General features: G+C 33.4%; 2 protein-coding genes across 2 annotated transcripts; one reads left to right on the forward strand and one right to left on the reverse strand.

Moving 5' to 3' along the window:
- Positions 1 to 1987: 1987 nt before the first annotated feature.
- Positions 1988 to 7551, reverse strand: LOC132546419 (palmitoyltransferase ZDHHC12-B-like). The gene is made up of 6 exons (XM_060210132.1): positions 7511 to 7551; positions 5778 to 5968; positions 5264 to 5400; positions 3744 to 3890; positions 3359 to 3525; positions 1988 to 2321 (listed from the first exon to the last, which is right to left on the reverse strand). Exons 2-6 carry the CDS (start codon positions 5908 to 5910, stop codon positions 1988 to 1990), a joined length of 918 nt encoding a protein of 305 aa, XP_060066115.1. The 5' UTR covers positions 5911 to 5968; positions 7511 to 7551.
- A 462-nt stretch (positions 7552 to 8013) lies between these two features.
- Positions 8014 to 20664, forward strand: LOC132546376 (phytanoyl-CoA dioxygenase domain-containing protein 1-like). Its single transcript, XM_060210091.1, has 10 exons — positions 8014 to 8077; positions 9339 to 9482; positions 9785 to 9860; positions 10387 to 10434; positions 11397 to 11515; positions 14319 to 14340; positions 14704 to 14829; positions 16072 to 16203; positions 16707 to 16833; positions 18509 to 20664. The coding sequence occupies exons 1-10, from the start codon at positions 8051 to 8053 to the stop codon at positions 18570 to 18572; spliced, it is 885 nt and encodes a 294-aa protein (XP_060066074.1). The 5' UTR covers positions 8014 to 8050; the 3' UTR covers positions 18573 to 20664.
- Positions 20665 to 23083: the final 2419 nt, after the last annotated feature.

The following is a 23083-nucleotide window of genomic DNA, read 5'->3' on the forward strand; positions in this document are numbered from 1 at the left end:
AGACCAAGAAATACAGCATACCATCAGGATCACATTCTGCGTACAACAGCATCTGGTGGGTGCGATATTAATGTTTTGGGATGCTTTTTTCCAAACTATATGATTTGTTACATGTCCTTCATGGAACATTAAATGGCAGAAGTACCATGTGAGATCCTTAGTTCTGCATTTTGATGCATATCCATTGGCAGATCGAATGATCCTTATAGATGACAATACAAATACAGCAATATTAAGCCCAATCTAAGTTATGGGTAGTCCCTAATTTATGACCAGGCATATATTATTTACAGTAGTGAATTCAAAGCTCTAGAAATATTTTCAATCAATTCATTTAAATATATTGTGGATCATCTTTCTATCATCAAAAATGTTTATGTTGCAATATCACTATTTTATTAGCATCTAAGTATATAAAAATATCTATTACTGGTAATGAATCTTACTGGTAACCGTGTCCACACAATAACAGTAATTACTGTGTATGATATAACTGACAGAAACATAGTAGTTCCTAAACATTTCAGTGCCATACATTATTCAGTTGCTAATTGATGTTGTTATTTCCTCTTTCAAGATTCTATCAAACAGTTGTATATGCCATTGGAAAGATCTAAAAAAAGTACTGTTTCCATAAAGCATTCTGACCTCTTATACTGGGTCACATTCGAAAGGATACTAGATTTGTCAGTAAAAACTGCAAAAAAACTAATCATATTCAGAAAAATAAATAACATGTAAACAGTTTAAACCTTCAATTTATCCTATTGCATAACATATCTGTTAGGGTGATAGTTTCACATTCTGGGATTACCTTAAGATAATTTTAACTTCTAGTCATATATTGATTACTAATTGGTTATTTACTTAAAAATTATTCTAACAATAAAATGATAAGGAAATACAAATAATTTTCATTTTGAGTATTGTAAACATTAATATAGTATATTTTGTACCTACATCACAAGTAAAAAATGTTCCCAATATAAATTTATAATATTTATTTATATTTACATACAATATTGAAGATACTATACTAAGAGCAAGAGACCATGAGTCATGTCAGTAACATTTGAGATCCCCCATTTAAATTCTTTTCATGTCAAATGTCAGTAAAAATATGAAATAAATGATTGACATATAAGTAAAAGTTTCTGTAAACTCTATTTCCCCAAATAGCTGTAAATCATTAGTGACCCATAAAATATTTCAATGTGATAAGATATCATCAGCAAAAGTAATGTTTTATGTTTAAATATCAGGATCATTATCATAACAATATTGTCTTTTTGACGATACTATAGAAGTTTGTTAAGAATGAATGTAGGTAAATGGCCCCGTTAATCAAAGTTTTAATAGCTGTACACTTAAGAATGAAATAACAGAAGAAAGTTGATATAAAAAAATATCTGTCAGCAGTTTACTTGTCATATATTTTCCAATGAATTTCAAAATGCTGTCACTTTATTTAATTTCTATCCATTACTATACTTGTGAAACAACTCAGGTTTCTCAAGAAATCTGATTTTTTTCCTGTGATGCTCATCACACACTAAATGGTAACCATATTCACTTCATTCTTTTCTAGTTTAAAGTGAAAAAAACACAATGTCATGGCTTCATATAGCTTGTCTTAATCCTGACTTCAAGATAACTTCAGTATATCCACAGTCACTTGATAAAGCAATTTGTTGTCATATACAGAATTACAATGATATATCCAGTGACACTAGAGATAACTACCAGTAACTACCATGATATTTACTGTTGATATCACAGACAAAAGTGATCCCTTCAATGGCACACTTTATCAACATATTCTCTATACTCCTCTATTGAAATAATTTTCAAATTTCCTTAAGACAAACAATATTTGTTCACTAAATATAAAAATGTTTACATTTTTACGATCATATTACAACAAACATTCATATCATTGTATGCAAATGAAAAAAAAAAAGAGAGAGAGATACATGTAAAATAATCATTAAACAATATTACTGTTCTTTTTACGCATCTCTGTCTTCTTTTCATAAAGAACCTCCCACCTTCTGCTCTTGGCCCGACACAGAAAACAGTAAATATTATGGAAACATCCCTGATCAAAGGGGTTATAATCTTCATCGAGATATTTCAGGTAGGTTATTTTTTCCCTGGCTGCACATTCCCAGGTGGTCATATTCTTCACCATCAGATAGGAATGGAAGCCCAGTAATCCAATCACTGTGAAGCCCCCGGAGATCAGAACCATGGTGTCAATAAAGAGTAGGGCATTGTTGTTGAACCAGCCCTCCCAACCATCTGCATGATCAAATGCTTTCCTGCAATATAAATCAGAAATAGAGGTCTTCCTATTGTTTCCCAGTATTGTGTTCATCCTTCAGTAAGTTCAGGGGGTTAACATATTGCCTCTTGATCAGAGTAAGGGAATGGCTATTTACAAGATAATGAAATAGCATTGGTTTGTATTGTAACAACAATGTATGATGAAACAACATAGAAATTAAAATTCAAAGAATTTAATAATACTGTGGTTCTGCAACGTTGTGTGGTTAGAGCTTAACCAAACACTCTGCTCTAACTGGAGTGTAGTGAATATCGGATAAAAGATTAGAAGACCTGTGTACATCTTTGTTGTTTCATTTCACAAACCATACTTTAAACAACTTAAATTTCAATATATACAGGCTAGTTTATTTACAAGCAAAGGCTTATTGTTGAATAAATTTATCTAATACTCTATATACTTTCCCAGCATGGCAGAATATGAAGGTGTACCAATATTTTTTCAGGAATGCAGAGCATACAAAGAAATATCAGTATATTAGATGAATGAAATTTGTTTGGAATTCAACAGTAAAACAAATGTTTTTATTATTACAGCAATGTCTACAAGAACCAAAGTACTACTGTACCATGCATTTACCATGGCATAATACCAATAGACTGAAAACAAAGCTAGGTATCATTTCAAATTGGCTACTTCGTGTAATTTTTCTACTGTTCTCTGGTAAATACTATGTTGTATCATACTACAATGATGTAACTAAACAACCTCTTCTTTTAATTTTATCTACACCTAAACAGAAAGAATGTGGAATTTGAGTAATAGCTAGTAATGAAAGTGATATCTTCATATTGTAAAAGTCATCAGTTTTCTCATCTGTAATAGTATGGGAGGTATGTGTATTAGTTTTTTGCAAACTGGTAACAGTGTAAATACATGAACATGTGTTATAAGTGGTCTTACAATATTATCAGTGTAAAAGGATAGGAGGACTAAAGATCCAATATACTGAAGGGCATGTACACCAGTGTAAGGACACTGATCATAATAAGACAAGTACGGCCTACTGACCAGGTGATGATAAACGTCCAGATGATCAGGACTGAGGTGGAGAGAAGAAAGAGCCAGAAGAAACGATGGTTCCTCTCCCCAACACACGTTTCCAGCCAGGGACAATGGTGGTCATACTTTCTCACACACTTGTTACAATCCTCACAGTGTTTGCTTCTCATTGGTTGCTACAAATACAATCACAACAATCAACACAATCAACTCTGGTGCTTTTGGTGTAATAGTAGTATTATTCAGTTAGAAAAATGTATCAGTTCTACCAAATATGAAAACTGGGATTTTGTAAATCCCATAAGAAAAAGATTCAAAGCTGTTTATTTTCCTTTTGACAAAGTGAAGACAATGAAATTGAAGGTGACTTTTTTTCATTCCTTTTTTTTTTTACCTCAATTTCACAATAATCACAGTATCTGTACAGCTTTTCAGTGTCAATCTCTCCTGTAGCTGTCCGTAACATAGGAGTATGATCTTCGGTCTCTGGGTCAACGTCCTCATCGCTGTCATCTTTAGGGGGACGTGTCACACCTGATTTCTACAAGTCATCCAGGCAATTATGAAAATAATATTAATCAGAAACATTTTTTTAACCCTGTATGTTATAGTAAACCATTTATATACTACCAAACAGCAGAAAGTTAAAGTCAGTATCTTCATATCAATAACTGTACATTGTGTTGATTGCTTTCATAAGTAAAACTCTTTCACCTAACGATTTTCATGTACATCAATATACATTTCTAATGTAATTCTAATAATCTAAGATTCTCTTTGATATATATACTTTTATTCATGTTGCATGTGTCAATTTATCCTTAAAAATTCAAATTGGATTTAGCACTTCAGATTTCAAATCAATTCATGTACAATGCATATCAGGTTTTCACAATAGGTGATCAGTTCGAATCCCTGCTGTCTTCCAGGCCCCAGTTTCTCAAAGATTAGTTAGAGTAATTGGTTAGTGAAAAAATCAAATTGTTGCAACTGAAAATACAAGAATGTTGAAGGCAAAACTAACACTCAGAGTAGATCAATCAGACCTGTCTCAACCAATCTGTCAAGTCATAGATACTGCTCCCGGTTTTGTTTTAATTCATGTTTGAAAAAAAAATAATCACTATCCATTGTTTATCTCCTACCAGCCTTTGATAACTGGGGCCAGAGTGCCACTCCACTAAATGTTAATGCACAGACACTGTAGCTTCCACCCAAGACCATTTTGATTAAACCTGTGATATTGAGAGTTTTGTAGGCAGAACACATTCTCAGAAATGTCAAGTTACAATGACCTTGAATTGAAAACCTTTTGCCATTTACTATGCAATTTCCAAGGAGTTAGATCAAACTTAAGACTTATCAAACTTATTTTCTTTCATCCATACCAACTTTTTGTTTTGAAATGTATATTATCTGGCACATTATGATAATGTTAAGATCAAGGTTTTTTCAAGCTTCCTTCTTTTTTGATATTTTTCACATTATGTACACATAGAACAAAATTCAAATGAACATATAACTTCATCAAAGTCTTCAGCATGTGAGTGCTACTTAGGCATTGAACTGCTTTCAGTTTGTATTCATGGGCCTATGAATGCCAACTGAATGAAGGCAAATTCCATGATGTGCTTTGTTGCTTATATTTACTTATTTCTTATATTATCGGACTTCTGATACTTCTCATCTATTTCTTTATTTTCTTGTTGTCCTATGGGCAGTTATAAAATAATAACCAACAATTTCTTTACAACAGATATAATGTGACACCGTCAGTAGCTGATAAATATCTAGATACAATGCTTGAGAAAATGTTTCATAAAATGTTATCTAAGAATTTAGACTTACTTAGACTCCTATCTTCAACATTGCTTTGGAGCTATATAACTAACTGTTGACAAGGACTATTATTACCTTGTATATTGTGACAGGAACATATCCTGGGTCCATGAGACAGGCAGTGAAGTACATGATGAGAGAGAACACCAGCAGTACCACATAACTTATACCATACAGGGGGTCAGCAAACTCCAGCAGTGCATGTTGTAGAGCTGAACAGAAAACACAAGGTCAGAAAGACCAGGTAAGCATAACTATATATCTTATACCATATAGTGGGTCAGCAAAATCCCTCCCCAGACTGAATCACTGTATTTTTCAATATTTGGATTACTTATTAGTCTTGAGCATCTACATTACTAGCACTTTGAAGGAGGGAAATTCTATTTAATTGAGAAACATTTGATGTTGTTTGTTTCTTTGTAACATACTAAATTGTTATGGCTCTAGATCTTTATCCCATTTTCATGTGACCTTGATAGGATTTTCATAGGACTGTATCCAGTTATCTAAAGACCTATTATCAAATATATGACAGATAGCAATTTAAAAAAGTGTCATTGACATACAATATATACAGTACTGGTACCTGTTTTCTTGAAAAGCAGAGTTGCAGGTACAGCAAGACAAATCAATGTGTGAAATGTCCTAACAAAAAGACCAACTCCACATGAACACTTCCGGCAGGTCATATTGATCCCTTTACAACTCCAACTAATCATTCCCTTTGACACTTGGTTCTAAACCAATCCATTGACCCAAGATGTATCCATCCGATCACTGTTCAAACAAACAAAAGTTTTCAATCTGTTTTAGTTTATACTGCTTGGACATCAGACAAATGTTTTATTGTGAAACAAAGTGGTTAAATTACTGTTCTCTAATCTGTACGTGAAAATTTTGTGGCAGTTTTAATACTTTCACCACTTTGCCCATTTTTCAATTGGTTGGGTAAAATAAAAGCCCTTGATTAATATTTCTCTGTATATTAATAGTAATTTTCCCAGCATAAAAACTTGGATAAACGGTGTGTATATCAAACAGAGATGCATTGTATAACTAACCATATACTATCAGAACATCAGGCAAAGTTGAAGGGGATATAACATTAATAAGTGTCTAACACAAAATGTGGTGTTGAAGGACACAGGAAACTAGGTCTACTATACTCAGGTGACTGAGATGACTAAGGCATGTTACAGAGTCTCCAGAATTTCTTCATGACAGTAAATCAATGTGTAAAGTGTTAACAGGGATGTTTTGATACGGTATATCATAGAATACGGTATGCATTGTTGTGTATGATTTTGAACAAGGTTGTTATTCCCATGTCTTTTCTTCTGTTTTCAAGATATCGCCAGTTCAGATGCTGGATCACCTATTCTAGATGTGTTTCACCTTGTGACAAACATGCCTGCTCCAAATTGCATAATTTCCATCTTGTTGGTGTCAAATTTATGTGCGGGTCCCAAAAAGAGCAAGCATATTATAAATATGGTCTAACAAGAATTCTATAGGCCTCCATTTTTTCTCTATAGGCCTATGTTGAGCTGAACAGTTCGGGAACATTATATTCTTTTACATGTCATTTAACACTGGAACTTCAATGCATCCTTCCATAACAGAGTATTTTAGCTCCTCTGAACTTTGTACACATTTGTATACCAGTAAGTCATAACATCTGTGTGTTTATTTAAGCAACTAATGTAAAATTCATATTCCCAATAACTAACCAAATCATGTAGGTTATAAACTGTGATTTAAAAAAAAAAAACCAAAAAACAGCGATTTATGTACGGTATGAGGAAAGAATAAATAAGAAAAATACTTTATGACACAATACACATATATTTTTCTTACAGAGTACTTTTACTCACAGGTATTTGTGGACTCAATTTCAATATCACTAAAAAAAACAGCAAACCATACAAAAGCCTTACAAAACTAATGATGTTGTGTTGTTTGTTATTTTTAAGTGCTATTGAAATTAAGGCCACAAGTACCCGTGTTCTCATTGTTATCCCTTACTTACATTGTTTCACTCCCATGTGTTTGGAGTAACCATATAGATAGGATAGTTTACATGTGTAGTAACAGTTATAATCCTGCAAATATTGCAGGAAGAAGCAAAACAAATGTCATATATCAAGACACCTATAAGATATATCCGACATTGATATTTTGTGTAGAAAAATAACACACATAATCTACAGACTATACTGTATATTCGATTCTGCCTGCCAACTATATCATTTGCCTTCCTTTGATTGATATGTTGGCCTTATCTGAGAAGAAATTAGAAGTATAAACTATATATATTACCTGATGTAAATAAACATCTGATTTCTTCAATTCAACAACCCTCTATCTGTGCCAAAATACTGCAGAAGTGCTAAGTCAGAAAACGTAAGAGGTGTTCCGAAAAGAAAAAAACAAGTTAAGGATGCGTCAACTGAAATGAATCATGTTATGAAAAACAAATGGTCAGCATAAAAAACTAACAGAATTAAAAAAAATAAAAAACGGATTTCTAAATAATACTCAGATGTTTGTTTTATTAGAAACTGAACTCCGAATAAGTCCAAGAACCTTAACCAACTTTTTACTGAAAGATTTTATGCCTGTCAAATCAGCTATACGTTCCAGATTAGTTGTATAAAGAATACAAATTGAGGTTACTTATCCTATTAACTTTCATTGTGAAGTTTAATAGATATTTCAAATATGGCCATGTTGTTATGTTATAAAGATTTTTTTTACATGGACACGTAGCCTTAACTTATTAATTTAACTTTTATTCGGAATACACTTGTTATCAGAATTGTACTGTCGTGCCCCTTCTGCACCCCTTCGAGTCGCACGATGCTAACTAAAGAACAGGTGCTGAAGGTAATTTTGTTTTTACAGAATCATGTTGTGTCCTTTCTCAAGAATCAATGATATGTTGATTATTGACTTTTACTTTAATTTGTTCATCAGTCAATCGATTTATCAACATCACGTTCTTGATGATGTGCGATGGTCCAAGGGACGTAGTTCTTATATCTTATTTCAAAGGAATTCCATGCTCACCAGGGGCAGAAATTATTCAGTGTCATTTTAAAAATTGTTTTTGAATCTATTTTAAGATTTCGCCGCATAAAGTTCAAAAACTTGTTAGCTTTGTTAAATATTTTTGTAACATAACAAAACTAAAAAGTTTTTTAGTCTTAAAATAAATTAAAAAATTAAATAAAGAACAAGCTTATACATTTAAGTCTTTTATGCTTCCTTGTGACATATGCTAGAAGATCTGAATTGGCAAAGCCGATCTGATAGATGCAATGATGCCAGTTTACTTCTTATTTTCTCGCAAAGGCTGTATTTAAAAACCTTTATCTAAAACCATAGGTCCATCAGACCAGACTCTAACACCTTTTCTCCTATCAAACTACGGAACTGACTGCCAACAAAAACTCCTTCCCTTGGAGTATCCCAGAATGGAACAAACTTTCAACAGATCTAGCTAATCTTGTCACACCTGACATTCTTAAAGGCTTAAAAACCAACATCGTAGCATCTGCTTAAAATCATTCTTCCATCACCCCTTATTTATTGCACACACCATCAATATCAAAACAATCTTCAGTGTGTTGTAGGAGATGGGATTAACAGGCAGATGTAAATAGAAAATGGCCAAAACACCATTTGAGGAGCATCTGTCATGCCAAATGTTTGGCAAATGAAGCCTCCAGTTAGACAGTCAAGAATATTCTTGCAGTTCTTCTCTGAAACTAAGGAAAACCATTCTAATTCCCATCTAGCTAACCAAAAGTTAATCTTGTATATAATCCTTTAAATGAGTGCATAAATGATGAACCATGGGCTTGTGAAGATGTTGATCTAATTCCTAATTAGAAAAGTTAAAGAATTCTTTCTTTCTTTGGCATAATTCAAGAAGTGATTGCAAGTTCCATCACCGAAGACCCTGATATATCATTATCTATATTAAGATGAGGTTATATGTTTTATCAAATGAAACACCTCTAGTATGTTGTTAACTTCATTCATTCACATCAAATATCAAGGTACATGTGCACAAGTTTGCATACTTAATGTCATCTTTGTGAAACTAAATTTCCCACTGGATTGTGTATCATTGCATCCACAGTTTGAGGATGATGGTTTCCTATTGGTGGAGGATTTCCTGACAGCAGAGGATGCTGACAGCCTGAGACAGGCCTGCCACACATTGGTTGAAGACATGAAACCTGAAGAGCACAATACAGTCTTCACCACATTGGAGATGAAGAGGGTCAGTGTTTTCTTTATCCCACACTAAGTTCATCTTGTCAAATCATTTTTTAAACAAGAAGTTTAGATTTAACTGACTAAAAATTCCTGTGAACACCCTAAAATATGTTCCAAATCTGCATGATTCATCAATGAAAGTTAATAGTCCTCTCTAATAGCAAGTCACCTAGTAGTAGTTCTCCCCAATAGTTTAATTAGTGGTCCTCTTAACGTAACATCTCAATGTTAAAGTACTATGAAGTTTTGATATTTTTATACCTGTGATCTGCTGTGGTGACTATGTTTTTTGCAATATACTTTCAGACTAGCGATGACTATTTCCTGAATAGTGGAGACAAAATAAGGTTTTTCTTTGAGGATGGAGCAAGAGATGAGAAAGGTATATAGTCTAGTGATATAAAATGTGTACTTGAAGTTTTGAATGTTTTCAAACTTTTGAAATCCTGATAACACATAAATCCTAATAATCCTTATAAGTCAAAATATTAGGTCTAAACTACATGTATCGATATGCCAATCTGGACAATGACTTCTGTCTGGCTCAATATTTCTTAAGCTATAACTAGAGTTGCATAAAAATCTCACATCTTATTTCCAAATGTTAATGAGTGAAGGGGTGCGAGGTATAGGTTTTTTATCACTGAATCAGGATGATTCTGCGTGCACCATCAATCTACAGTGTCATTATCAAGCTACAGAGAATTGTCAACTTACGTACAGTAAGTACATGTAATGAGGTTTGAAAGAGGACAGATATTTTTGGTGAAACTTCATACAGCAGATGGATGTTATTTTAACAAGTGAATGTTTAGGAGGCATGTGTTATATAAACTGTGCTATGCTCAATGTCATTGTTACAGACTATTGTATTGTGATGGTCAACATATATGTGACTTTTTTTTCAGGACAACTGAAAGTGGACAAGCAATTGTCTCTGAACAAAATTGGCCATGGTAAGTTATAAACTAAAATCACTTTATCCTGAAATTGCATGTAGCTTCATGGGTTTCTTGGTATAAATGTTACTTATTCCCAAATGTTAATATCAAAGACATCTGTCAAATGTCAAGATCCTTGCAATTTATTACTCTAACATCCACTTTGGATGAAAGTTTTGCAATTTTGTCTTTAAATATACTATCTCAAGAATATTTTTTTCTGGTATTCTTAATTTTGTTGAAACTGACAATCTATAAGTTTGTGTGAAAATTTCTGATTGGTGAGCATATTTTCATCAGTTTAAAATAGTTATTGTCTTAAAATGTATATCTTAATTGAAAAAAAAAATGTATAATCATTTTGGCAGGTCTCATGCTGTGTATGTATTGTGGATTACAGGTGTAAACTGTCTTTATGAATGTGTGAGAAGTAATTCTCCATCTGTTTTAGTAGTCATTCCAAATCCTACAACATGCTACATGTAGTATAAACTCATGTCCTCCTTATCAGCTGAAGACATTATTATGACAGTCAGAGTTGCTAAATTAATAGCGGGTCTCTGGACTGAACCTTCAAGTCTTTGCTTCACCTGGCGCAATATAAATTTGACTAATCCTATATATCTTGGGTTCATCTTGCCCACTATAAATCTGATTTACCCTCTAATGTCTGTTCTTTGCCTCACCCACTATATATCTAACTGACCCTTCAGGTCTTGGCTTTACCTGGCCCAATATAAATTTTAATAACCCTGTATGTCTTGGGTTCATCTCGCCCACTATAAACTTGACTGACCCTCTATGTCTCTGGTTCATCTCACCCACTATGCATCTGACTGCAGATTAGATCAAGATGTGGCTTAAACACTGCTAGTAATTATTACATTTGTTAAATCTGCCTGTATCACATGATATTATGGATAAGGTTTACACGACATATTCTTTGTCACTTTGAATTTGATTGGGTTAATTTTCAGCTCTCCATGTACTTAATCCTGCCTTTAGAAAGGTGACATTCAGTGAAGGAATAAAGTCGATTGCACGAGATATTGGACTGGTGGACCCTGTCGTTTGCCAGAGTATGTACATTTTCAAGGTGAGCTATTTACATTCATGTTTTCTTATCTTACAACTCCATAATCATGACATGCCATGACATGATTCTGATGGAAAATATGTATAAAATGTTAGTATCTTACACAAAGGCCTAGGTCTGTTTGATTATGAAGGAAACCTATACATTTTCTAACCTTTCAATGGAAGAAGTTATACTTGTTAATCATGCTACAGTATAACACCCATTCAGATTATCAATGAATGGTTAGGATTCTATCTCTTTCATTTATATTGAATTCAAAAACCTCACAGAAGTCAATATCATCACCCCACTAAGATGTTTACATCATATAAGATTTTATTAAGGTTAAAAGTCACCCTTAATCACTTTAGAAATAAAAAGCATGTGTACCAGATATCACAGGAACATCTGGACAGATTTAATTCATATTCACAGCATAAAATCACCCTAACCTAGGTTGATACTCGAGATTTTGGTGGTCGTCAGGTTAGGTTAAAGGTCAATTGTCACTTTTGACTGCTTTTGTAATAAAAAGCTTAATGTCTACAAGATATCTCATGAACGCCTTGATAGTTTTATGTCATTTTCACATCATAGCTTCAACCACCAAGGTCTACACTTGATTAGATTTTAGTGGTCAGTGGTCAAGGTTAAAGGCCAAAGGTCACCCTTGTCCTATTTTGAAATAAAAGGCTTGTGTACAAGATATCTCATATACCCTTGAACAGTTTTAGTTAATTTTTAACCATACATTAGTCCATGATGATCTACACTCTACTCCTGATTAGATTTTAGTGGTCAGTGGTCAAGGTTAAAGGCCAAAGGTCACCCTTGTCCTATTTTGAAATAAAAGGCTTGTGTACAAGATATCTCATACTCTCTTGAACAGTTTTAATTAATATTTAACCATACACCATTCCATGATGATCTACACTCTACTCCTGATTAGACTTTGGTGGTCAATGGTCAAGGTTAAAGGCAAAAGTCATTGTTGACCATTTCTCAAATACAAACTTTGCCTACAAGATATCTCATGAATTGATAGATTTAGGTCAGAAGCAAAAGCTGAGAGGGTAGGTGGTATATAAATATGTGAGCCCATGGTAGCCTCATATTTACCATCTCAATCACGTCCTACAAATAAAATCAACAGGGACAGCTTTCCATGAAGTTTTATGATAAGTATGCTGATTTTAATTTCCCTGTTGTGAATTTTTCATTTCTTGAGAGCAGCATACTTTTTACCCGAAACCTATGGTGATCAAATGTCACAGTTGATATGATATTCAAAGGCTTGTTCCCAATATCATGATTTCCATGCAAGATGTCAACAGCTAACAGATTAACTCTAAACTCACAGTTTTGAGAGAGGCAGGTTGATGAAGATTATGAGGAAGTTGTATAGTTGTCACAATGCTCTCATTGGGAAATATTCTGTTTTCCTGTGCAATATGAAGTTGGATGTGTTTGATGGTTTTAAGTCACTTGATACAAAGTCTGGGGAAGGGGTAAAGTTTACTGTAGTTTATATAGGAAAAATAACATTTTTGAACATAATATTTTCATTTTCAATTGGAAATAGTTTACACTTAGAATTGTTACAATTTGATGATATGCACATTGTGACCTTGGATGGCCCCCAGGGGCAGCTGGGCAGCACCAAAAGAGGTCAGACTGATTGAAATTTCAAAGATCTTATCAATACCCAGATATCTATTAATTACTGTTCATGGATAGAAGAGTTTATACAGAAAATTACATTTTTGGCTTATTTCTTTTAATTCAAAGGTAGCTAAAGCTTTAGTATGGGATGACAGTTAATGTTATGCCCAGTTTACATTTACAGAATATGTACAGTAATTTTACTTTAGTAACATGATTAAGAAAAACAACTGCATTGTTACTCAGGAGACCGTTAAGGCCCTTTTGCCTCTTGTTAGGGTACCGTGTGGTTCTGTTTTTGTTTACCTTGTTATTATTTGGGAATGTGAAATTATTTGTCACTTGGATTGAGCAAAATTTACAAGACCTGGTCTTATTCTCCTTGTACTTGTTAAGGGGTCTCTGTTTAAGTTTTGTGTTTTGTTTTTTTTTTGTTTTTCATTTATATTTTGTCCTTGTTTCATGGAATTTGTGTTTTAATTAAGATACTGTTGACATATCAGTGTTTCTCTGCCAGAATAAGTAGTTTCCTCAGCACATAACATAGTGTACATGTTTCTATGTCATAACAGACAGTTTCCTCAGTACATAAGATAGTGTACATGTTTCTATGTCAGAATAGACACAAACATAGTGTACATGTTTCTATGTCAGAATAGACAGTTTCCTCAGTACATAACATAGTGTACATGTTTCTATGTCAGAATAGACAGTTTCCTCAGTACATAACATAGTGTACATGTTTCTATGTCAGAATAGACAGTTTCCTCAGTACATAACATATTGTACATGTTTCTATGTCAGAATAGACAGTTTCCTCAGTACATAACATAGTGTACATGTTTCTATGTCAGAATAGACAGTTTCCTCAGTACATAACATAATGTACATGTTTCTATGACAACCTGATTCACTTTGACTGTCAGAACAATATTACAAATTACTGTAACATTAAACAAAGTTGATCTGTCAGAATTATGTCATTGATTATTATAACATTAAACAATACTGATACCAATTTGTTTTTATTATGATAAGTTAATGTGTATCTAATTTAGGATGATGTATGTAAATGCCAAATAACTTTAATGCTTAAATACTTATATTTTCCACTGTTAAATAAATGTTGTGGTTTTTGTATGACTTAATTTGTTTTCAGCAACCTGGCATTGGAGGAGAAGGTAAGGTCATTTGATTATCCAGTTATATCAATAATTGTAGAACTAATCAGTGTGAAAAGAGAAACTGAAAGTAGATGAATGTTTGTTTGAAATTTCCTGTTCCATTTAAAAAAAAAAACCAACTTTTTTTTATGTTTTTGTATGAAACTGAATAGTCAGCAGTTTTATATTTTACAATAATATTGTGTTTGCTGCTGAGAATATTCATGAAGCTTCCTTATTCAACTTTGACTGTGATTAATTATTGAAGTGACATTTTCATAAAGAAATTCAGACAAAAAATGAAAAGAAAGAAGGAGGACATAGAGACCAGCACAGTTTTGTTTTGAATGCAGCAACTTTTGTATTTTGTTTCCTTGTCAGTGGTGCCCCACCAAGACCAGACATTTCTTTATACAGACCCTATGCGACTGTTTGGTATCTGGATAGCACTAGAAGATGCCACCACAGAAAATGGCTGCCTTTGGTTTCAACCAGGCTCACAAAAACGTAGGTTTTCTGACTATGTTGTTAATTGGCAATGTTGTGTTTGGGTTCATATATCTTTTTAGTTACAGTTCTTGAGTATACATCATGGCTTTATTCCTTGGATGTGTTCCTACTTTGAACCAAGGTCATATCTTCAAGTGAAGGTCATGGATATCTGTAATGAGTTCTAAGTCATATCTTACACTTTGTATGAATCTAGATCCTGCATCTCTTTGTTTAAAATATAAAATATATTTCCAATAGCCTGGAGGGTGGCCTTGTATCTGCATGTAATAAACACAAGGGTCAGGACATAACGTTTGATTCATAGTAGGGAATAATCTTATTGCAAGATGATGAAATAGATTATTGGTGGATAAATACAGCAACACTTACATTAAATGATTTATGGATCTCTGCCAAAACCTGAAGGTCGGCTATAAAAAAACATTCTCTTGCAGTACCTTTTAGACATTTCAAAATTTTGCGATTTTTTGTGACCCTATTATTTGTTTCACAATCATTTATGTTATTTATAATTGTTCATAGTTTTTTTGCATGCAGTCAATTGTTGAAATATGACCTATGAATTCATGTTAGGATAAGATAAAGAGAATTAATTTCTGTGTCAGTATGGGATATAGAGAAGTAATGTCTGTGTCAGTATGGGATATAGAGAAGTAATGTCTGTGTCAGTATGGGATATAGAGAAGTAATGTCTGTGTCAGTATAGGGCATAGAGAAGTAATGTCTGTGTCAGTATAGGGTATAGAGAAGTAATTTTTGTGTCATGACAAAATAAAGAGAATAAAAAAACGGTAAGCAGGACCAGACAACGCCAATGGAGATCTTCTGTAACTTTATTAGTTGACTAGTTTCGACACACTAGGTATGCCGTCCTCAGAACAGTGCAAATTCAAAAAGCAGGACTTTATATACTCCTGTGCCTAGCAACTACACATGTTATTTCCACCAATGTCAAAGAGAGTACATTAGTTACAATGACGTAATTAATTGGTGACGTCATAATGCAAGTAAACCTATCCTTTGGTACCGGACTCGGTATTCCCTCTGGGAATCCGCTGTGGAGTGATACCAGACTTACCAGCCTTACCTCTTGGACGTTGGATCTCTTTTTCTTCGTAAAATAAAGAGAAGTAATTTCTGAGTCAGTATAGTATATAGTGAAGTAATTTTTGTAATGATTTATGTCAAAGAAATGAAACTGATTATGTATAACACAATTTTTATAATTGTTGTCAGCTGGTTTATATGCCAACAGAAGAATGATCCGTAACCCAAAAATGGGTGAGGAGGGAGAACCTACTACAATTTTTACTTGTGATGCTCCCAAGTATGACTACTGTGACTACATACCTGTACCTGTCAAAAAAGGTAAGTCATTACTTTGTAAACATGCTTTATATTATCCTTGGTTCTTGAGGTTTTGTTTCACTTTTGCATTTATAATACCAAGCTATGAGGACAGGTGTGAAAACACTCCAGAAGTAAAGCAGAAATCTGCCACAAAAGTTGCCTTTAAGTGAACCATTTGACCAAAGACTTATATATATAGCTAAGCCTGTAATTGTACAGAATCACTTGCAAAGCTCATTTCAAAGCAGAGGAGACAAGACAAACAAGAGTGCTGCAGTGACAGTCCTATATGTATCATGTGACAGGATTCATAGCATCTTGTGACATTCAGTGCATATCGTTAGTGGATTTGTTCAAGAATTCACAGCTCTTAGCCAGAATAAAGAATATGTATATGCATCTGAACTTCAACATTTCATTTGTTATATAAAGTTGAAGTAACCATTAAGCTGTTGATAGGAAGTTTGGCCACATCATTTGCTTGAGAAAGGCTGGTATTTACTTTTTTGTTAAACTGACAGGGGGCTTAGTGATTATCAATGGAGAAGTGATACACAAGAGTGAACACAACATATCCAAAAAGTCTCGGCATATCTACACCTTCCACATGTATGACCAGAATAACACAGTGTACAGCAAAGACAACTGGTAAGTAGGGTCAAAGGCCAACAAAATATGAAAATAATAATGTCTTGAACAGTCTTGAAAATTAAATTGAATACCATGTTTTTTTCCATAGTATTGTCTTAGGTTTACTAGTAAAACTGCACCATGGTATTACATTCTCATGTACAATAATCTATCCTTCACATTTTACATTTTAAAGCTCATTCATAGTTTGTCTTTAGATACATTGTGTTGACTGTAGATACATTGTGTTGACTGTAGATACATTGTGTTGTCTGTAGATACATTGTGTTGACTGTAGATACATTGTGTTGACTGAAGATACATTGTGTTGTCTGTAGATACATTGTGTTGTCTGTAGACACATTGTGTTGACTGTAGATACATTGTGTTGTCTGTAGATACATTGTGTTGTCTGTAGATACATTGTGTTGACTTTTGATACCTTGTGTTGTCTGTAGATACATTGTGTTGTCTTTAGATACATTGTGTTGTCTTTAGATACATTGTGTTGACTGTAGATACAATGTGTTGTCTGTAGATACATTGTGTTGACTGTAGAAACATTGTATTGACTGTAGATACCTTGTGTTGACTTTTGATACATTGTGTTGACTGTAGATACATTGTGTTGACTGAAGATACATTGTGTCGTCTGTAGATACATTGTGTTGACTGTATATACATTGTGTTGTCTGTAGATACATTGTGTTGACTTTTGATACATTGTGTTGACTGTATATACATTGTGTTGTTGTGTTGTTGACTGTGATACCTTGTGTTGACTTTTGATACATTGTGTTGATAGATAAATTGTGTTGTCATTGTGTCGTGTAGATACATTGTGTTGACTTTTGACCTTGTGTTGTCTGTAGATACATTGTGTTGTCTGTAGATACATTGTGTTGTCTGTAGATACATGTGTGTTAGATACTTTTGATACATTGTGTTGACTGTAGAAACATTGTATTGACTGTAGATACCTTGTGTTGTCTGTAGATACATTGTGTTGACTTTAGATACATTGTGTTGTCTTTAGATACATTGTGTTGACTGTAGACACATTGTGTTGTCTGTAGATACATTGTGTTGTCTGTAGATACATTGTGTAGACTTTTGATACATTGTGTTGACTGTAGACACATTGTGTTGTCTGTAGATGCATTGTGTTGACTGTAGATACATTGTGTTGACTGTAGATACATTGTGTTGTCTGTAGATACATTGTGTTGACTTTTGATACATTGTGTTGACTGTATATACATTGTGTTGCCTGTAGATACATTGTGTTGTCTGTAGATACATTGTGTAGACTTTTGATACATTGTGTTGACTGTAGACACATTGTGTTGTCTGTAGATACATTGTGTTGACTGTAGACACATTGTGTTGTCTGTAGATACATTGTCTTGTCTGTAGATACATTGTGTTGTCTTTAGATACATTGTGTTGACTGTAGACACATTGTGTTGTCTGTAGATGCATTGTGTTGACTGTAGATACATTGTGTTGACTGTAGATACATTGTGTTGTCTGTAGATACATTGTGTTGACTTTGGATACATTGTGTTGTCTGTAAATACATTGTGTTGTCTGTAGATACATTGTGTTGTCTGTATATACATTGTGTTGTCTGTAGATACATTGTGTTGTCTGTAGATATAATGTGTTGACTGTTTAGTGTTTTACTTTGCAGGTTACAGCCTTCCAAGGATGTGCCCTTCACCCCTTTGTACAACACATCACCAGTCTCTGAGTAACAGTATTATTCTCTGTGCCCAGTTTATACAGAATTGTTATCTTTCCACATTACAAAGAAATAATTAACCATTAGATACTATATGCAGACAGGATATTCATAGGTTTCCAGTGATTGTTATTCTTACCAGGATCACTTGTAACAGGATTACACTGCAGTTTAATTCACTGTTTGGCTCTACATGAATAAATTTAATTGGTGATGTTTGTGTTTCTCTTGTACAATCAACTGTAGATATAGAGCCAGGGAGATATCTGTTACAACTGCCATTCCAGTAGTAAGTCTGTTTTATATTGATACCTGTAATTCTACATGATTTCTGTTTTTATTCAATTATGGCTCAAGCATCTATTGTACAATGTGTAAATTCTGAAAGTGCTGAAATATTTCATGATTTTACATCTTAATAGTTGCTATTGTATTGTTAATAGGTTGGTAGAAGGGTAGGAGGAGGAAATGTTTCACTGATGTGAGAAAGTAATTGATTTTTAATTCTTTGTATATATAACAAATTACCTCTGATAATTAAGATTTATGATCTCGACAATGATATCTCAATTTTTTTTTTAATGATTTCATAATTATTTTGCCAATGTGTTCATTATAACAAGTAAATTCGGTCTGTAAAATGCATTTGCCGACTGGTATGTATGTCAATGGCAATAATGAAATATAATGAAATATAGATACATTATAAAGGCAAAAAAATACCAGCAATATGTATCCCCTACATGATCTGAAACATCTTCCCATTAAAAAAGGTAGTGTCAGTATTTAGAGATAGAAGGTACCATCAGTATTTAGAGATAGAAGATAGTGTCAGTATTTAGAGATAGAAGGTAGTGTCAGTATTTAGAGATAGAAGGTAGTGTCAGTATTTAGCGACAGAAGGTACCGTCAGTACTTAGAGATAGAAAGTAGCGTCAGTATTTAGAGATAGAAGGTAGTGTCAGTATTTAGAGAAAGAAGGTAGTGTCAGTATTTAGAGATAGAAGGTAGTGTTAGTATTTAGAGATAGAAGGTAGTGTCAGTATTTAGAGATAGAAGGTAGTGTCAGTATTTAGAGAAAGAAGATAGTGTCAGTATTTAGAGAAAGAAGGTAGCGTTAGTATTTAGAGATCAAAGGTAGTTTCAGTATCTAGAGATCAAAGGCAGTGTTAGTACTATGGAAATGGGAACATGTTTGAGATTATACATGTATGGTACATGTAACCCTGGTGAATACAACCTGCAATACTCCGTTCAGCTAGGGAGATCTTCCCTTAAACTTGGTCCGATGATTTTCATTTTTCTATAGTTGAACATAAGACTAGTAGGACAGAGGTCTCGGGTCTGAATCCTAGTGGAGCAATGAACCAAATAATGACCTTTGTTTCATATTCATTTTGCAAAATATCAAATCAAGAAGACTGACTTTGTGACACAATTTTATATATTAACCAGCGAAACAACTGACCTCATTGAAACTTCATAAAATCATCTTTTGTCTCCAGTGAAGTAACCGTGAATTATTCAGTGTTATGTCGGTATATACACAGATTATGTATAAACATGTTGTATTGGATGAGTAATATGCAAACAGACATTATCAGTCCACATATATATTGATGTGTAATATGTATACAATGTACACAGATTAACAGTCCACATGTGTACTGTATGTATAACATGTATACAATGTATACAGATTATCAGTCCACATTTGTAACATGTATACAATGTACACAGATTATCAGTCCACATATGTACTGGATGTGTAACATGTATACAATGTACACAGATTATCAGTCCACATGTGTACTGGATGTGTAATATGTATACAATGTACACAGATTATCAGTCCACATGTGTACTGGATGTGTAATATGTATACAATGTACACAGATTATCAGTCCACATGTGTACTGGATGTGTAATATGTATACAATGTACACAGATTATCAGTCCACATTTGTACTGGATGTGTAACATGTATACAATGTACACAGATTATCAGTCCACATGTGTACTGGATGTGTAACATGTATACAATGTACACAGATTAACAGTCCACATGTGTACTGTATTTGTAACATGTATACAATGTATACAGATTATCATGTAATATGTATACAATGTACACAGATTATCAGTCCACATATGTATTGATGTGTAATATGTATACAATGTACACAGATTAACAGTCCACATGTGTACTGGATGTGTAATATGTATACAATGTACACAGATTATCAGTCCACATATGTATTGATGTGTAATATGTATACAATGTACACAGATTAACAGTCCACATGTGTACTGTATGTGTAACATGTATACAATGTATACAGATTATCAGTCCACATTTGTAATATGTATACAATGTACACAGATTATCAGTCCACATATGTACTGGATGTGTAATATGTATACAATGTACACAGATTATCAGTCCACATGTGTACTGGATGTGTAATATGTATTCACAGATTATATCTATCTACATATGTACTGGATGTGTAATATGTATACAATGTACACAGATTATCAGTCCACATATGTACTGGATGTGTAATATGTATACAATGTACACAGATTATCAGTCCACATATGTACTGGATGTGTAATATGTATACAATGTACACAGATTATCAGTCCACATATGTATTGATGTTATATCATATGTATTGATGTGTATGTATACTGGATGTGTAATATGTATACAATGTACACAGATTATCAGTCCACATATGTACTGGATGTGTAATATGTATACAATGTACACAGATTATCAGTCCACATATGTACTGGATGTGTAATATGTATACAATGTACACAGATTATCAGTCCACATGTGTACTGGATGTGTAATATGTATTCACAGATTATATCTATCTACATATGTACTGGATGTGTAATGTGTACTTGTATTCACAAATTGTGTATCTATATACTGTCTTGATATATATTATTGCCATGAATGCTTCAGTATACAATATTAGCACAAAATTATCCAGATTCATTCAAAATTTAGAATGTCAGCTTTCGATGTTAATAATAAATTTGTTGGCACGAAAGTTCCAGGATCTTGTTGTTCTTCCTACATGAACCGCTTCTGTAAACACTTTTTGATTATTGATGAGGCATCCGTCTTACAACAAGCTTGTCAAGTTTATTCTGATGAATGAACTTGATTGCTTCACCTGTCACAGAGGCCAGATGTTTTAAAACTTACTTAAACAAAGTATTCTTTTCAGAAAAAAATATACACCTAAGGACGTAAATTTACTCATTCACTTCATGTGAAATTCTTGTATATAAAATACATACCTGTATAGTTAATAGTTAAATTGCCCACTTCCAAGGTCAGAGTGGCCAAATATTTTCTTATTAAAACAAAAATCTCCATTCTTCTTTAAAATGCCTTTATAAAGGGAATTTGGTACCAAACCTGTCAATATTAGGACAGGCCTCAAAGGCTTAGTTGCACTTTGCCAAAATGCAAAATTCAAAATATGTTAATTCTTTGACCTGAATAACAACCTAAATCAAACTGATTAGCAAAAACAGCCTTTGTTAAGATGATGTGTAGCAAGTTTCATAAATTCAAATTTATTGAGCATTGTTCTGTATTTATTTTATGAACAAAGATTAGAAAAAAACATAACATGAACAGAAGTACTCTGTGCAGAAAAAAACATGCAAGTACAGTGTATTAATTACATGATGGACATTTGGGAAGGGGAATAACTCCCACTAGTTATTGATAAATTCCATGTATGAACTGATGGCTGGAATTGAGAGAGATTCTTACAGATAATTTGAATCCTTTGTTTTCAAAAGACATGTCTACTCCTTAAAGGCCTGACATGATATATTTTTGTGTCAGCCAATGAGCTGAAATCTGAAAATGCATGGCCCCTTCCTTGATCAAAGTGAATCAAACTTATTGTGTCACTACTCTCCCACATTTTGCAGAACTCTTCTTTTTTTTTTTTTGAAAATAAATCGATGTTAACACATTTTTGGCCGGATTGCACATAGTGCAAATCCAGGTTATAGTATGGTGAATGTCAGGTGGGCGGGTGGGGAAAAGGGGTACCAGTTTTGTAGAATCAACTCCTCCTAGAGTTTTTGAAGTAGAAGCTTGAAACTTTGTAGGATGTTTATATATATGTTGAAGATGTGCACCTCTAATATAGATTCATTTCAGACATTTTTCTGGATTTTCCCGGCTTTGGAAATTAGTTATTTTCTGCAGTTTGGCAGGGAAAAGGGGTACCAGTTTTGTAGAATTAACTCCTCCTAGAGTTTTTGATGTAGAATTTCGAAACTTTGTAGGCTTTTTAAATATATGAAACACCCTTAACTGTCTTATACATACCATATAACATTGCACTCATCCCACAACCCGGCCAATTGTGGCTTTGCCCCGTTTTTTTTCTATTTTTCAGTAATTTAACATTAGACAGGTTTTAACAAGATCCTTGTATCAATTTCCCACACTTAGTAAACCCACTTTGCTGTCAGGTT

This window comes from Ylistrum balloti, unplaced genomic scaffold (assembly GCF_031769215.1).
Source record: "Ylistrum balloti isolate Yb309-2 unplaced genomic scaffold, AGI_CSIRO_Ybal_v1 Utg369888, whole genome shotgun sequence".
Classification (NCBI taxonomy): domain Eukaryota; kingdom Metazoa; phylum Mollusca; class Bivalvia; order Pectinida; family Pectinidae; genus Ylistrum; species Ylistrum balloti.